The sequence below is a fragment of the Phyllobates terribilis genome, unplaced genomic scaffold (genome assembly GCF_046119375.1).
Source record: "Phyllobates terribilis strain yellow unplaced genomic scaffold, ASM4611937v1 Scaffold_5__5_contigs__length_657084704, whole genome shotgun sequence".
NCBI lineage: Eukaryota > Metazoa > Chordata > Amphibia > Anura > Dendrobatidae > Phyllobates > Phyllobates terribilis.
The window spans coordinates 499,392,500-499,407,558 of record NW_027362765.1 but is presented as its reverse complement, the minus strand read 5'-3'; the positions used below and the strand labels follow the sequence as shown (position 1 = coordinate 499,407,558).

At 42.7% G+C, this 15,059-nt stretch overlaps 1 protein-coding gene across 2 annotated transcripts in view; it reads right to left on the bottom strand.

Moving 5' to 3' along the window:
- Positions 1–15,059, bottom strand: part of TBC1D12 (TBC1 domain family member 12) — a 185,633-nt gene that overhangs the window by 41,101 nt on the left and 129,473 nt on the right. For both annotated transcript variants that reach the window (XM_073685566.1, XM_073685562.1), the window contains 2 exons: positions 10,471–10,586; positions 9,894–9,976 (listed from right to left, as the gene is read on the bottom strand). In XM_073685566.1, coding sequence (XP_073541667.1) covers positions 9,894–9,976; positions 10,471–10,586 — 199 coding nt within the window. The remainder of the gene's footprint in view (positions 1–9,893; positions 9,977–10,470; positions 10,587–15,059) is intronic.

The following is a 15,059-nucleotide window of genomic DNA, read 5'->3' as shown; positions in this document are numbered from 1 at the left end:
TTCTCACTCTTTAACTGGTCTCATTATAATATCAGCATCATGCAGAGACAGATGTGCAAAGCAAATATATCAGCCTCATCAGGTCTCTAAAATCTAATAATGTGTGCTATGCCGTGTGTATTGTGGAATCTGGTGACAGATCTGCTGTAATACACTGACTGGCTCAAAATGGCATCTACAAAATACTTGGTGAAAAGGTGCAGTACAGTCCTGCCACAATGGGTGTTTAGGCCAGGACTAAACGGCATGACACAAATTACCAGACAAGTCGTGCGACCAAAAACATCTGTTAAAACTTGTCTGTGACACACACACACAAACACATATATATTATTATATATTATGTAATATATATATTATATATATACACACATATATACATATATATATATATATATATACATACACACACACACACACACACACACACACGTATACACAAACACTGCTTAGCATAAATGAGTACATCCCGTCAGATGTCAGAAAGCTTTTAGTTTCTTTTCAGAATCTACATTTTTATGGGATACCTTAACAAAATACTTAAACAAATGTAGGCTATTGAAAACTGCTGAACTGTAGACACAGGCCACACATCCAAAAAATCATACATTGATCTAATGCCTCTCGGCAAAATCTACAAAACTGAACATGAGGTTCTTAGTTTAGCATTCTGATCAGACTGTATGAAGCCCACTACCACGTCACGGCAAACCTCGTAGTGGGTCCCTAACTTATATTACCCTTAATGGAGCGGCGCCGTGCACCAACCGCCGTTCCACCAGTAGGTTGGGCGACCTGGTGCTTCACAGCACCCAAGACTGAGCCCCCCTGACTCCAGGCCTATGACGTGGCAGTGGGCTTCATACAGTGTGATCAGAATGTTAAACTAAGAACCTCATGTTCGTTTTTTTTTAATTTTTGCCGAGAGGCATTAGATCAACCTATGATTTTTGGATGTGCGGTCCGTGTCTCTTTTCTACAGTTCAACTTAAATAAACCCCTGCACACGTCATGCTGTCAGCAATGGCACCACAAGGAAGAGAAATGTCACAAGACCCGAGAAAGAAAACTTCTTTCCACAAGAAAGGTGAAATCTACAATATGATCAGCAACGCTTTACTTATCAGTCAGAATACTGTAGCAAAAGTGAAGAACAGGGTGAAAGTGATTTAGTGGCCAAGTATGTATATTGTAGACCTATGGGGAGTTCTAAAGAGACAAGTTATCATTACTCTCCCTGCAGCATCCAGGCTCTAAAAGAGCTTGTTCTTGAAGAATGAGAAAAGATAGATGTTGCAATGTCGCCAACTTGTGCATTACATGCCTAGAAGACTTAGTGCTGTCCTTAAAAATCATGGCGGTCATACAAAATAATTATTAGACCTCACATGAAAAACTACTACATCTAGTACTTTGTATGACCTCCATGATTAATAAGTTTTTGCATCAACTAATTTGAGACAAACAGAAGATTCTGTAGTGATGTAGTAATGTTTTATTAACTTTTTGATGATATTCTAATTTTGTGAGAAGCACCTATATATCTATGTATAAGATCTCTCTATCTCTCTATCTATCTATCTATCTATCTATCTATATACACACGCACACACGATTATGCTTTTTTTCCCCTCACTCATTAGAATGGGTGAAAAACGCTGAGAGAATTGACATGTTATATATATGAAACTGCTTCAAATCTGCAAGGAAAAAATAAGCAACATGTGTATGAGATTTCAGAAATCTCATTCACTTTGCTGGAACTGTAAAATACTGCGTATTATGCAACAAAAACGTGACATGTGAACATACCCTAAGGGGAGACAAAGTAAGTAGATAAACCCATTGGGCCACGTGATGCGGCAGATAATTGAGCTGTAACAATCTCGTGAAATAGGAGTGATTACCCAGTTTGCAGGAAAGTGATAATGCAGATCTACTTTGCAGAAGGCTTTTGGTCCTGATAAGCCGGGTACATTAGTCTCCGTGTAATGCATCTCCGATGGTCCAGTCAGAGGGGCCGGAGCCCAAAGCTTCGATTTAATTAACCCTCTGTGCCTACCAGTATACACAGCATTTATTACAGGCAGTGACCTGGTGACCCGTCAGGCTTCTTAGCGAGGTTCTTCTATCGATTACAGTAATGCTACTTCAGATCACACAGGACGTACAGGAGAGGATGGTAATAAAATGTGCAGCTTTCAGCTCCAGAACGGATGACAATGAAGCTATTTATATGACAGCATGTTGTATAATCCAAAATGACAGCCCATAGCTATTCTAGCACCTTCCAATACTGAAGAACGAGCTATAAAGTAAGAATTGTTGCACAGCAGTTTTATTTTATTGCTCTCATACAACCTTGCATAAAACTGAATGGTGGGGAAGATATTGGGGTTTTATAAGACACCAACAATATAACGCGAGGATTAAATGACATTTTATACCTTGTACCTTCTGCAGTCGTATATATTGCTCGTCTGTGTATTATCCTAACCTGCCTCCATTATGTGGTGGAATCATATACTGTGTAATTGACTGTAAGGGCGCAGTCAGACGGCCGAATAACAGACGACTATCGCATTGCAGTGCACGGACTGGCCGGCGGCTCTCCTGCACAGAAATACATGCGGTCACCCTCGGGTCAGCAGAGCCGCCCGCCAGTCCGTGCATTGCAATCATCGTCTACATTATTCGGCCGTCTGACTGCGCCCTTACAGTAGAGACACTGAAATTACTTTTCGCTTTCCTACCAAATTGTGTATAAGGAAAAACATGAAACTACAGTATTATCTTCAGTAAAAAATAAACTGATCAATTAACATTCAGAAATTACCAGGTGGTGGTGTGAAAATGCCTCTAACATCTCCAGCTGGGGTATATCCACAGAGGACAAAGATGCTATGAATTTTCCAAGTGGATTTGTGCACAAAAAATCTGCAATGGATTTCAGTACCATCCATGTGGATCAGATCTGAACTAATCTTAAAAAGGGAATCTGTCAGCAAGTTTTGCTATGTTATCTGACAGCAGGATGATGTAGAGACAGAGACCCTGATTCCAATGATGTGTCACTTAGTTTACTGGGTGCAGAAGTTGTGATAAAAATCACAGTTTTCACTGCTATACAGTGGCAAGTAAAAGTTTGGGCATCCCCGGTCAAAATTAATGTTATTGTGAACAGTTAAGCAAGTTGAAGATGAAATGATCTCTAAAAGGGCTAAAGTTAAAGATGACACATTTCCTTTGTATTTTAGGCAAATATAATATTATATATATTGTAAGGCAGCGCTTGTCATCATCCTGGGGGATACTCGCTGCAGCGCATCAACAAAAGCACACCAGCCACGACTTTGCGGTGTTTCACAGTCCAACAGTTTATTGTCTCATCCATCTTAGTGCTCACTGGCATATTACACGCATAATGTCCACGAGCCCAAGTGGCAGACCGGCCCACTTGGCTCTAATTACAGCCTTCCGCAAGGTAATACTAACACAATGTGCAGGTAAGTGTCCATAACACAAGAGTATTACCTTTGCTGGCTTACGGCTGCTTCAGTCCATTTGGCTCCGCCCGATAGGGGTTTCTAGCCTTCTGGCCCTCCAAGGCTTACTGGCATCTAGTTACACTCAGATCCAGGCTTCACCCTCCAGGAGTCCTCTTAGCCTCTGGCCCTCCAAGGCTTACTGGCATCTCTCTCACACTCAGATCCAGGCTTCACCCTCCAGGAGTCCACCAGGCTTCACCAGGCCTCACACGAGCGGTGTTCCATCACACACAGGGAACAGCCTCATGACTCTCACACGGTGTCCGCACACGGGTAACAGGAAACACGCCTGTCACACCCCTTGCACCTCTACACACTTGTCTCAAATCACCAGGGTTTTTATATCCTGTAGAAACAGCCACAGGACCTGTGCTAATCTCACAGTCACGTGTCCATACCTTCTGTGAGCAAAAGGACCTGTGTGATGTCACAGTCATGTGACCAGTCAGCTGAGGGGGAGGAAATAGCATAAACAGACATACTAGATCATTATAGCAATGCCGCTGCACCACAATATATATATATATATATATATATATATAATATATATATATATATATATATATATATATATATATACAGTACAGACCAAAAGTTTGGACACACCTTCTCATTTAAAGATTTTTCTGTATTTTCATGACTATGAAAATTCTACATTCACACTGAAGGCATCAAAATTATGAATGAACACATGTGGAATTATATACTTAACAAAAAAGTGTGAAACAACTGAAAATATGTCTCATATTCTAGGTTCTTCAAAGTAGCCACCTTTTGCTTTGATGACTGCTTTGCACACTCTTGGCATTCTCTTGATGAGCTTCAAGAGGTAGTCACCGGAAATGGTTTTCACTTCACATGTGTGCCCTGTCAGGTTTAATAAGTGGGATTTCTTGCCTTATAAATGGGGTTGGGACAATCAGTTGTGTTGTGCAGAAGTCTGGTGGATACACAGCTGATAGTCCTACTGAATAGACTGTTAGAATTTGTATTATGGCAAGAAAAAGCAGCTAAGTAAAGAAAAACAAGTGGCCATCATTACTTTAAGAAATGAAAGTCACTCAGTCCGAAAAATTGGGAAAATTTTGAAAGTGTCCCCAAGTGCAGTTGCAAAAACCATCAAGCGCTACAAAGAAACTGGCTCACATGAGGACCGCCCCAGGAAAGGAAGACCAAGAGTCACCTCTGCTTCTGAGGATAGGTTTATCCGAGTCACCAGCCTCAGAAATCGCAGGTTAACAGCAGCTCAGATTAGAGACCAGGTCAATGCCACACAGAGTTCTAGCAGCAGATACATCTCTACAACAACTGTTAAGAGGAGACTTTGCGCAGCAGGCCTTCATGGTAAAATAGCTGCTAGGAAACCACTGCTAAGGACAGGCAACAAGCAGAAGAGACTTGTTTGGGCTAAAGAACACAAGAAATGGACATTAGACCAGTGGAAATCTATGCTTTGGTCTGATGAGTCCAAATTTGAGATCTTTGGTTCCAACCACCGTGTCTTTGTGCGACGCAGAAAAGGTGAACGGATGAACTCTACATGCCTGGTTCCCACCGTGAAGCTTGGAGGAGGAGGTGTGATGGTGTGGGGGTGCTTTGCTGCTGACACTGTTGGGGATTTATTCAAAATTGAATGCATACTGAACCAGCATGGCTACCACAGCATCTTGCAGCGGCATGCTATTCCATCCGGTTTGCGTTTAGTTGGACCATCATTTATTTTTCAACAGGACAATGACCCCAAACACACCTCCAGGCTGTGTAAGGGCTATTTGACCAAGAAGGAGAGTGATAGGGTGCTACGCCAGATGACCTGGCCTCCACAGTCACCAGACCTGAACCCAATCGAGATGGTTTGGGGTGAGCTGGACCGCAGAGTGAAGGCAAAAGGGCCAACAAGAGCTAAGCATCTCTGGGAACTCCTTCAAGATTGTTGGAATACCATTTCCGGTGACTACCTCTTGAAGCTCATCAAGAGAATGCCAAGAGTGTGCAAAGCAGTCATCAAAGCAAAAGGTGGCTACTTTGAAAAACCTAGAATATAAGACATATTTTCAGTTGTTTCACACTTTTTTGTTAAGTATATAATTCCACATGTGTTCATTCATAGTTTTGATGCCTTCAGTGTGAATGTACAATTTTCAAAGTCATGAAAATACAGAGAAATCTTTAAATGAGAAGGTGTGTCCAAACTTTTGGTCTGTACTGTATATATATATATATATATATATATATATATATATATATATATATATATATATATATATATATATACACACACACACACACACAGTGCAGACCAAAAGTTTGGACACACCTTCTCATTTAAAGATTCTTTGGTATTTTCATGACTATGAAAATTGTACATTCACACTGAAGGCATCAAAACTATGAATTAACACATGTGGAATTATATACTTAACAAAAAAGTGTGAAACAACTGAAAATATGTCTTATATTCTAGGTTCTTCAAAGTAGCCACCTTTTGCTTTGATGACTGCTTTGCACACTCTTGATGAGCTTCAAGAGGTAGTCACAGGAAATGGTTTTCACTTCACAGGTGTGCCCTGTCAGGTTTAATAAGTGGGATTTCTTGCCTTATAAATGGGGTTGGGACCATCAGTTGTGTTGTGCAGAAGTCTGGTGGATACACAGCTGATAATCCTACTGAATAGACTGTTAGAATTTGTATTATGGCAAGAACAAAGCAGCCAAGTAAAGAAAAACGAGTGGCCATCATTACTTTAAGAATTGAAGGTCAGTCAGTGCGAAAAATTGGGCAAACTTTGAAAGTGTCCCCAAGTGCAGTTGCAAAAACCATCAAGCGCTACAAAGAAACTGGCTCAAATGAGGACCGCCCCAGGAAAGGAAGACCTTCATTTCTTAAAGCAATGATGGCCACTCGTTTTTCTTTACTTAGCTGCTTTTAACTTGCCATAATACAAATTCTAACAGTCTATTCAGTAGGACTATCAGCTGTGTATCCACCAGACTTCTGCACAACACAACTGATGGTCCCAACCCCATTTATAAGGCAAGAAATCCCACTTATTAAACCTGACAGGGCACACCTGTGAAGTGAAAACCATTTCCAGTGACTACCTCTTGAAGCTCATCAAGAGAATGCCAAGAGTGTGCAAAGCAGTCATCAAAGCAAAAGGTGGCTACGTTGAAGAACCTAGAATATAAGACATATTTTTAGTTGTTTCACACTTTTTTGTTAAGTATATAATTCCACATGTGTTAATTCATAGTTTTGATGCCTTCAGTGTGAATGTACAATTTTCAAAGTCTTGAATATACGGAAAAATCTTTAAATGAGAAGGGATGTCCAAACTTTTGGTCTGTACTGTACATGTACACACACAGCTCTGGCAAAAATTAAGAGACCACTGCAAAATTTTCATTTTCTCTGATTTTTCTCTTTGTAGGTATATTTTTGAGTAAAATGTACATTGTTGTTCTATTCTATAAACTACTGACAACATGTCTCCGAAATTCAAAGCTAAACATTTTGCATTTATTTGCAGCAAATGAGAAATCGTCAAAATAATAAAAAAGAAACAGTGCTTTCTGACCTCAAATAATGCAAAGAAAACAAGCTCTTATTCATTTAGAAACAACAATACTCATGTTTTAGAGTTCAGAAATCAATATTTGGTGGAATAACCATGATTTTTAATCACAGCTTTCATGCGTCTTGGCTGCTTTCCACCAGTCTTTCACACTGCTTTTGGGTGACCTTATGCCCCTCCTGGCACAAAAATGTAAGCAGTTCTTCTTTGTTTGATGGCTTGTGACTATCCATCTTCCTCTTGATTACATTCCAGAGGTTTTCAATGGGGTTCAGGTCTGGAGCTTGGGCTGGCCATGACAGGGTCTTGATGTGGTGCTCCTTCATCCACACATTGATTGACCTAGCTGTGTGGCATGGGGCATTGTCCTGCTGGAAAAAACAGTCCTCAGAGTTAGGGAACATTGCCTGAGTAGAAGGAAGCAAGTGTTTTTCAAGGATAACCTTGTATGCAGCTTGATTCATACGTCCTTCGCAAAGATTAACCTTCCCAATTCCAGCCTTGCTGAAGCATCCCCAGATCATCACCGATCCTCCACCAAATTTCACAGTGGGTGCAAGACACTGTGGCTTGTATGCCTCTCCAGCACTCCGTGTAACCATTAGCGGACCAGGTGTTGGGCAAAGCTGAAAATTAGACTCATCAGAGAAGATTACCTTACTCCAGTCCTCTATGGTCCAATCCTTATAGTCTTTCAGCCTGGCTCTCCTTTTCTTCTCATTGATGAAAGTCTTTTTTCTAGCTTTACATGACCTGAGGCCTGCCTCTAGGAGCCTGTTATGAACTGTTCTTGCCGTGCACTTCACCCCGGCTGCCATTTACCATTCCTTTTGTAGGTCACTTGATGTCATCCTGCGGTTGCTGAGTGACATTCGAATAAGATGACGGTCATCCTGGTCAGTGGAGAGTCGCTTTCGCCTTCTGCCGGTCTGTAGCTTTGTTGTCCCCAATGTCTGGTGCTTGACCTTGTTGTAATGGACTGCAGTCTTCTAAATGTTAAGGATGGAGGCAACATGACGCTCATTGTAACTCTCGGCTAGTAAAGCCAGAATTGAGCCCTTCTTTTTCTCACTCAAGACTTTTCTTTTCAACTCCTTTGGCATGGTTAAAAGTTATTTTTTCATTCAAATTACTTTTGGGCTATTCCTAGCACTTGTTTTGCCATCCAGCTTGTCCTATTGCAAGAGGATTGTGAAGACCACAGCAGTGTTTTTTATACTTTCCCTCGTTACATAAGATTTGGTTCAGGTGATCACCTAATCAGACGCACATTAAGTAGAATGAGGTGGACTGTGGTTGGAATTCAACGGACACTGGAATGGAATGGCTGTCAGACATGTAGAGATGGTGATTTTTAGAAAACTGTGCAGTGGTCTCTTAATTTTTGCCATAGTTGTATATATAAATAATATATATAGTAATTTTGACCAGTAGTGCCCAAACTTTTACATGCCACTGTAGATCTACCAGTTCTCTGAACGCTGAGCCCTGTAAAACCCCGTCCACACCACTGATCGACAGCTTTCTGTGTACACTGTGCATATGCAAAGGCAGAAAGCTGCTAATAAGCGGTGGGGGCATGATTGGACTAGAACACACACGATACCTAGTGATTTCATTGCAACTGCAACACACAGCCCAGCATGTGACACATCATTGGAATCAGGCCCTCAGCCCCTACATCATGCTGCTCTCAGCTTACATAGCAAAAACCTGCTGACTGATTTATTTAGCCATCTGTTGAAAGTTTCTGCAAGGAAACAGAGTTGCTTTGCGGATTTAAAAGTGTGCTCCAAGATTGTGTTGCAATTCTCAAAGGATCTAGGACCCATGCTGTTCAAAATTGCCTGCGTGTTTTATGAATGCGGTGTGATATCTAAAATGCACTTTATTTTTGCCTTTAACCAGTTTTTTTAGACTTTTCAGTGCAAAAGTCACAGATCCTCTGAAAAGTTGAACGTTAGTCTAAAACTTCACCATAGAAACCGGGGACTGGAGTGAGATGCGACAAAAAAAACTGCAAAATTTGCTAACAGTGGCATTTCACAAATCTGTCTAAAACATCTGGATAAGCAAAGCAGTCAAGAAAAAATAAATAACAAAACAACTTAAAAATGGTGCAAATCAGACAGTGAATAAGCCACAAATACTAAAGGCAAATTACTGCAGAAAACTGTCAAAACAACAATGATGAGTTGGGGCCCATGAAAGGTTCTAAAAATTTAGTGACGCCTGTATCTCAGTTACAAAGGTTCTCTGGGATCCACTGATCATGTACCCAATGCAACCAATCACCGGGCTTCGTGACTTGGCAGGCTCAGCATCTCTGCCAAGTTTAGTGATTGGTTGCAGCAGTCAAGTGCGCTTAGTTAGTGACTTCACCGCAGCCAGTCAAGTCAACAAAGGGCTGCTGCAGCAGCAGAGAGACATTGCTTGACTTGCAGGATAATTCAGATTTTCCCAAAAAGAACTGAACAGAGCCAAATATGATTAGGCCAGTACCCATCTGTAGAATAACCACATGCTCAACCAATAGTCTTACAAAAGTGAAGGTGAGATGTGGAATAGAAGCGTCCGCTCTATATAAAATACTGCAGAAGACACCGGATTAGAACAACACGACTATTCTGTACAGAGCAAAACCAGAACTCCGATCTCTGGCCACAAAATATTGGGTATTATATACCGTAATACAGAGATTATACAGGGCAGAATCTCTTTACAAAGATGTTACATGAATTACAAGTCACACAGTGGAAAGTCATCCTACCTCGTTTCTTAGCTTCCGCTACCATTTCATCATACTCCTGTCGGTGGCGCAGGGTTTCATGGACGGATTTTGCTGGAAGATTCCTATAATAATAGTAATTTAAAAAATGCTGCCGTCAATATATCTTCCACTACAATTAAGCAATGATATGTTATAAGAAGGAGACATGACATTGGAAGATTTTTTTTCCGCTGTTAATGCAGATCACTAAAACTAAGTTCACATTACTTTTTGTCTGCTCCGGTTAAAGGGACAGAAAGTTAATTCAAGGAAACCGATCTGTTACATAAAACTGATGCAAATGGCGGCTGAGGGACCCCACTGATTGTTAGGAGGTCCGTCAGGGTTCTGTTTTTGTAGAACAGAAGAAGATATGCTGTGGGGATCCATCAGGGCAAATTAAAATAGATTTCAAAACAGGAGATGAGATGACAGAGTGAGTCGACCCTTAAATATCAAGCTATATGCACTTTTCCAGCAGACTATACAATCTAGGTGCTGCCTTTACTAACTTCTACATAGTAGAGAAAAAAAATACAAAAAATGGCGATAACACAGTAAGAACGCCTATACTCACGCAGGACGATCTTCTAAAATGAGAGCGGTGGTAGAGAGTGGTTCAATCTCAAATTTTTTACGTCTTGTGGATTGAGCCGGGACTTTGCATGTCCTCACACTGCGTTCTTCATATTCCTTAAAAAATAAATAAATGAAAAGATAAGTTGGCTAGTGACTATAAAGTGGATAACAGGAGTGGGTAGTGGAAAAGAAAGCTTATATAACAAATAAAAAAATGCTAGCACCGATAAAGTACTGAGGAACGCAGTATCACATACACACATCTTATTCACCTCTAAAGCCAATTTCACATGAGATGAAATGATGATGCTCCTTGCTAAGGTTTTCAGACCTGTGCTGGGGAGGGGGTCCGGTCAGGATCTGCGCCTGTATTATAGTCATGTGAAATCAGCCTACTATACTGTAACTCTGTCCATTGTCCAACCTGCACACAAGTCAGCTAATGGCTTACAAGTGGTTATATTAAAGAGAATCTGTCAGCAGGTTTATGCTATGGGATTTGAGAGCAGCACAATGTAGAGACAGAGAGCCTGATGCCAGCAATGTGGCACTTACTGGGCTGCTTGGTGCAGTTTTGATAGAATCCCTTTTTTTCTTTGCTGTCTGTTCTGCATGAGACATAGTCCTCTAGTGATAATCTCCTACTGATAAAACACTGATTGTATTAAAACTACAGCACACAGCCTAATAAGTGACACATTGCTGAAATCAGGGTCTCCGTTCCTACATTGTGGTGCTCTCAGATTAAATAGCAAAAACCTGCTGACAGATTCCCTTTAAAAGGGATACATCTTGTTACATCTTACTAATTGTAACATCCTTGGCGGCGTGCTTGCATAGTGCACCACCTCCAACTATGCAAGACCGCAATCTTACCTATCAGTCCAGCCTGCAAATCTTGCTCCAGTTCATGCTGTGTGCATGTCTCTTGACTAACTGCTTAGGGCGGCGGCCTGGTTACTTCCTGATTCTTATAGCTGCTGTGGGCGCACCCCTAATGCGTCTCCAGTCTATTGCTGTGAGTCACTGGATATTTAAACCCCCTCCACCCAGAAGGAGGTGCCTGAGCAACACCTTCACTCAGTTTGTCTTTGCAACTGCATTGCCAGGTCCTGTCCTGTATCTTGTCTGTTTCCGCCACTCTGGGGGCTGTATACCCAGGATCGTTCTTGTATCTCATTGCAGTAGCAGTTCCTGTCTGAACTGTATCCTAGCCTGTTACCGGCTTGTCTCTATGTCCGTATCGTCCCTTTTCCTGCAGTATCTGAACCTGCAGCTAACTCCAACTCGTTGTCTCTGTACTTCTGTTTGTGAGTTTTGTGTCCACTCGCTACTTCATAGTAAGTACCATGTGTGTATCTGGTTCTGCTTGTCCCTTTTCCCTTCCTCCGTATCTTCCTCCTGTGTTCTAGCCATCCTCCTGTATTTTCCAGCGTGTTCCATGTGAACAGAGCCCTGTCCTCTCTGCCTGCACCTTCAGCCCTGTTCGGCTCTGGTTGCTCACCGCGCCAGCGGTTTCTCTCTGCTCTGACTTGCCCACCGCTCCGGCGGCTTCTCTCTGCTTTGCCTTGCCCACCGCTCCGGCGGTTCTGCTCTGCTCTGCCTTGTCCACCGCACCTGCGGTTTTGCTCTGCTCGGCCTTGCCCACCGCACCTGCGGTTTTCGCTCCGCTCTGCTTGCTCACCGCACCAGCAGTTCCTCTCTGCTCTGTCTTGTCCTCCGCTCCGGCGGTTTCGCTTTACTCTGCTTGACTACCGCATCTGCGGCTCTGAACCTGTCTCCCAGTTAGTACTGGACCCTATCCAGCCTGCGCTCCAACCTGCTAGTACCTCCCTGTCTGCACTCCAGCCGTGCTTGCCAGTGCCCACCTGTCTGCATACCAGCCGTACTTGCCAGTACCCGCTCGTCTGCATACCACCCGTACTTACCAGTATCCACCTTTCTGCATACCAGCCGTGCCTGCCTATACCCACCTGCCTGTATGCCAGTCTAACCTGCCTGTTCCTGCATTCCCCGGTGTGGGTCAACAACCGAGACCGGGGTCTGACCTGGTGTAGCACCTGGTCCCTCTGCTCGGTTCCTCCTTAGTCCACGGAGTCGACAAAGCCGCCGTGCGACCTTGGTCGGATTGGGTTGATACTTAGTTACGCCCCTCCAGGCACTCCTCGGTTCATGATACAGTGGGATCACTAATCACGCTCACGCCAGTCAGTCCGGGCGCGAGTGTAACACTAATGTTACAGCATGGCTGGGATGAGCTAAAAATATATAGTTTTGATTTTATGGTGGGGCCCACAGATACAGATTTTTTCATTTTACAACAGCTGATGACTTCACATTTCCAAGATTTCATTTCATACTTATTTCATTGTACGGAGCTGGAGCTTTCTGAAAGTACAATTTTCGATGACTCACAAAGTGATTTTAATCTCTGAAGATGAGAAACTGTGTTATTGGAGAGATAGAAAACATTCTCACTTATTCTGCATGCACCGTTTGTGTAAATTACTGGTATAATTATCGAGTTTAAAGGAGACCGTGAAAAACTGACTCCAGCGGGATACTATGGTCTTACAGATATTCTAGTATCAGCAGTGAGATGAAAGTCATGCAAGAAAGCAACGTGACCGCATATTTCTGTAGCCATTCTACCCCCAGGGGGTGGAGGACAGAGGCCTGCATCTGTATTTGGGTGTGAACATAAGGCTGTTTACATCATGTTTTATGGATGTGTCTGCACTGGGAAAGCATTTGGCTCATATGCTGATCATAGGCCATAAACCCAACAGGGGCCTGAAATACTGTCCATGTGATCTCCATTAGGGTTGATTGTGTTGCAATCCCATCTTTAAAATTGTATATGATGAAGTAACAGAATGGGCTTTGCTATTATAAGGTTGGCCACTGCACAAAAAAAAACACCCAACAAAGCAACATATGCTACAGTATGGCTGTGCAGTGGCACAAGTCAGAGGCGTAGGAGGAGGAATGGGCCTGAAGAATACCTTCTGGTGTGCTGTGAACACAACCTTTTACTTGCATCACTTATGTTTATTATCAGTAGGAGAGCAAGAAGCACTAGAGGTGCAAAACTGTCCCCAATGTGAGCTAATGGGAGAACTCACAGGCGGCTGTAACACACAGTCGCCAGAAAAGTCTAGTGAAATTAGCTTGATGTTCAAGAAAACCATCTAATGGCCATGGGTCAGCTTTACCCTTCGTGTTACTGCATCGGAGGACTACCCCACTGCTTCCACCTGCAGCCACACAACCCCCCACTCCCTAGTTATTGGACCACGACAAATGTCAGTGACACGGGTTGGGCTGACACTGTGTATGGGGGCGCTCAGGGAGATGTTGAGCGGACATGTCAGATTTTGGGCTAATGATAGCTTTGTTCTGGAGATAAGCCGCTACCAGACATATCTGGTGATGGCTTTCACAGGGAACACAGAAGCCGTATGAGCGTTCCTGTGTATGGGAGAGATGGCCGAAGATGGGTGTCAGCTGAAAGATCGGCTGAAGCATCGCTTAGCCGACGACCATCTAATATGTAAGGAGGGCTTAACTTCTCTAAGGATATATTGTTACTGCTCTGCTATACTGAACAATGACCTGCACATGAATACGGTTCTGTACAATGTTACAACCTAGTTCTAGTCCAACAAAGACGCTCAGTCCTGCTTCCATAGTGACAATCTGGGGAATCTGCCAAATATTCGGCTGCATTGAACAAGTTAGGAAAAAAAAAAAAAAAAAAAATTTTGGCTAGGTTCACATTAATACAGTGCGCTTTACTGGTCACTATGTCAGGTTTTCTGTTGGAATCACCGAAAAACAGCATTCTGACGAGAAGCCCGACCCTTGAATGAAGCAGACGGGGTCACCATGGACAATGCTTTCTGTGCATGTAAAAAGATGAATGCTGCCAGGACGGGGGCCGCATAGTGTCCACAGTGACTCTCGAGAATTCATCCGAGTGAATGGTTATGTCAGGGGGCCTGTTGGAATACTGTTTTTGAGGATTCTGACAAGAACCCTGACACAGAGCTCAGCAGTGCACTTTATTAATGTGAACATGGCCTTCCTTGCAGCCACAGTGGTAACCTGATGCAAATACCATTTTAAATGTGCAGCAGTACAATTGGAAGCACAGCTCCAGGGAGACAATGAAGTTATATTCCCTGAGCCACTTGCTTACAGTCAGCAATCTCCTGCTCCGTAGCGTATGTGTGCAGCATGTGAGCAGAGCGGGATGTCAGTCATGGAGCAGGAGAGTGACTACAGCGCACACTGTGTAGTGAGCGCAGACTGATCACACCAATAACTGCCCCAATGCCTGGGAGCGAGCGGTTGCAGGGAGAATGTAACTTCCAATTAGACAGCTGCACATATAAAACAATATTTACCTGCAGATTGCCACTATGGCTATGGATAAATATCTTTTTTTTTTTTTGTCAGCAGGTTCCCTTTAAATAACTTTTTTTTTTACTTTTTGGGCAACATCGAATTTTTTCTCCTTGAAAAACAGAACAATTAAAATTGTTGGATGGAAATAACTAAAAGAGTTCATCAGGGATGCAGCCA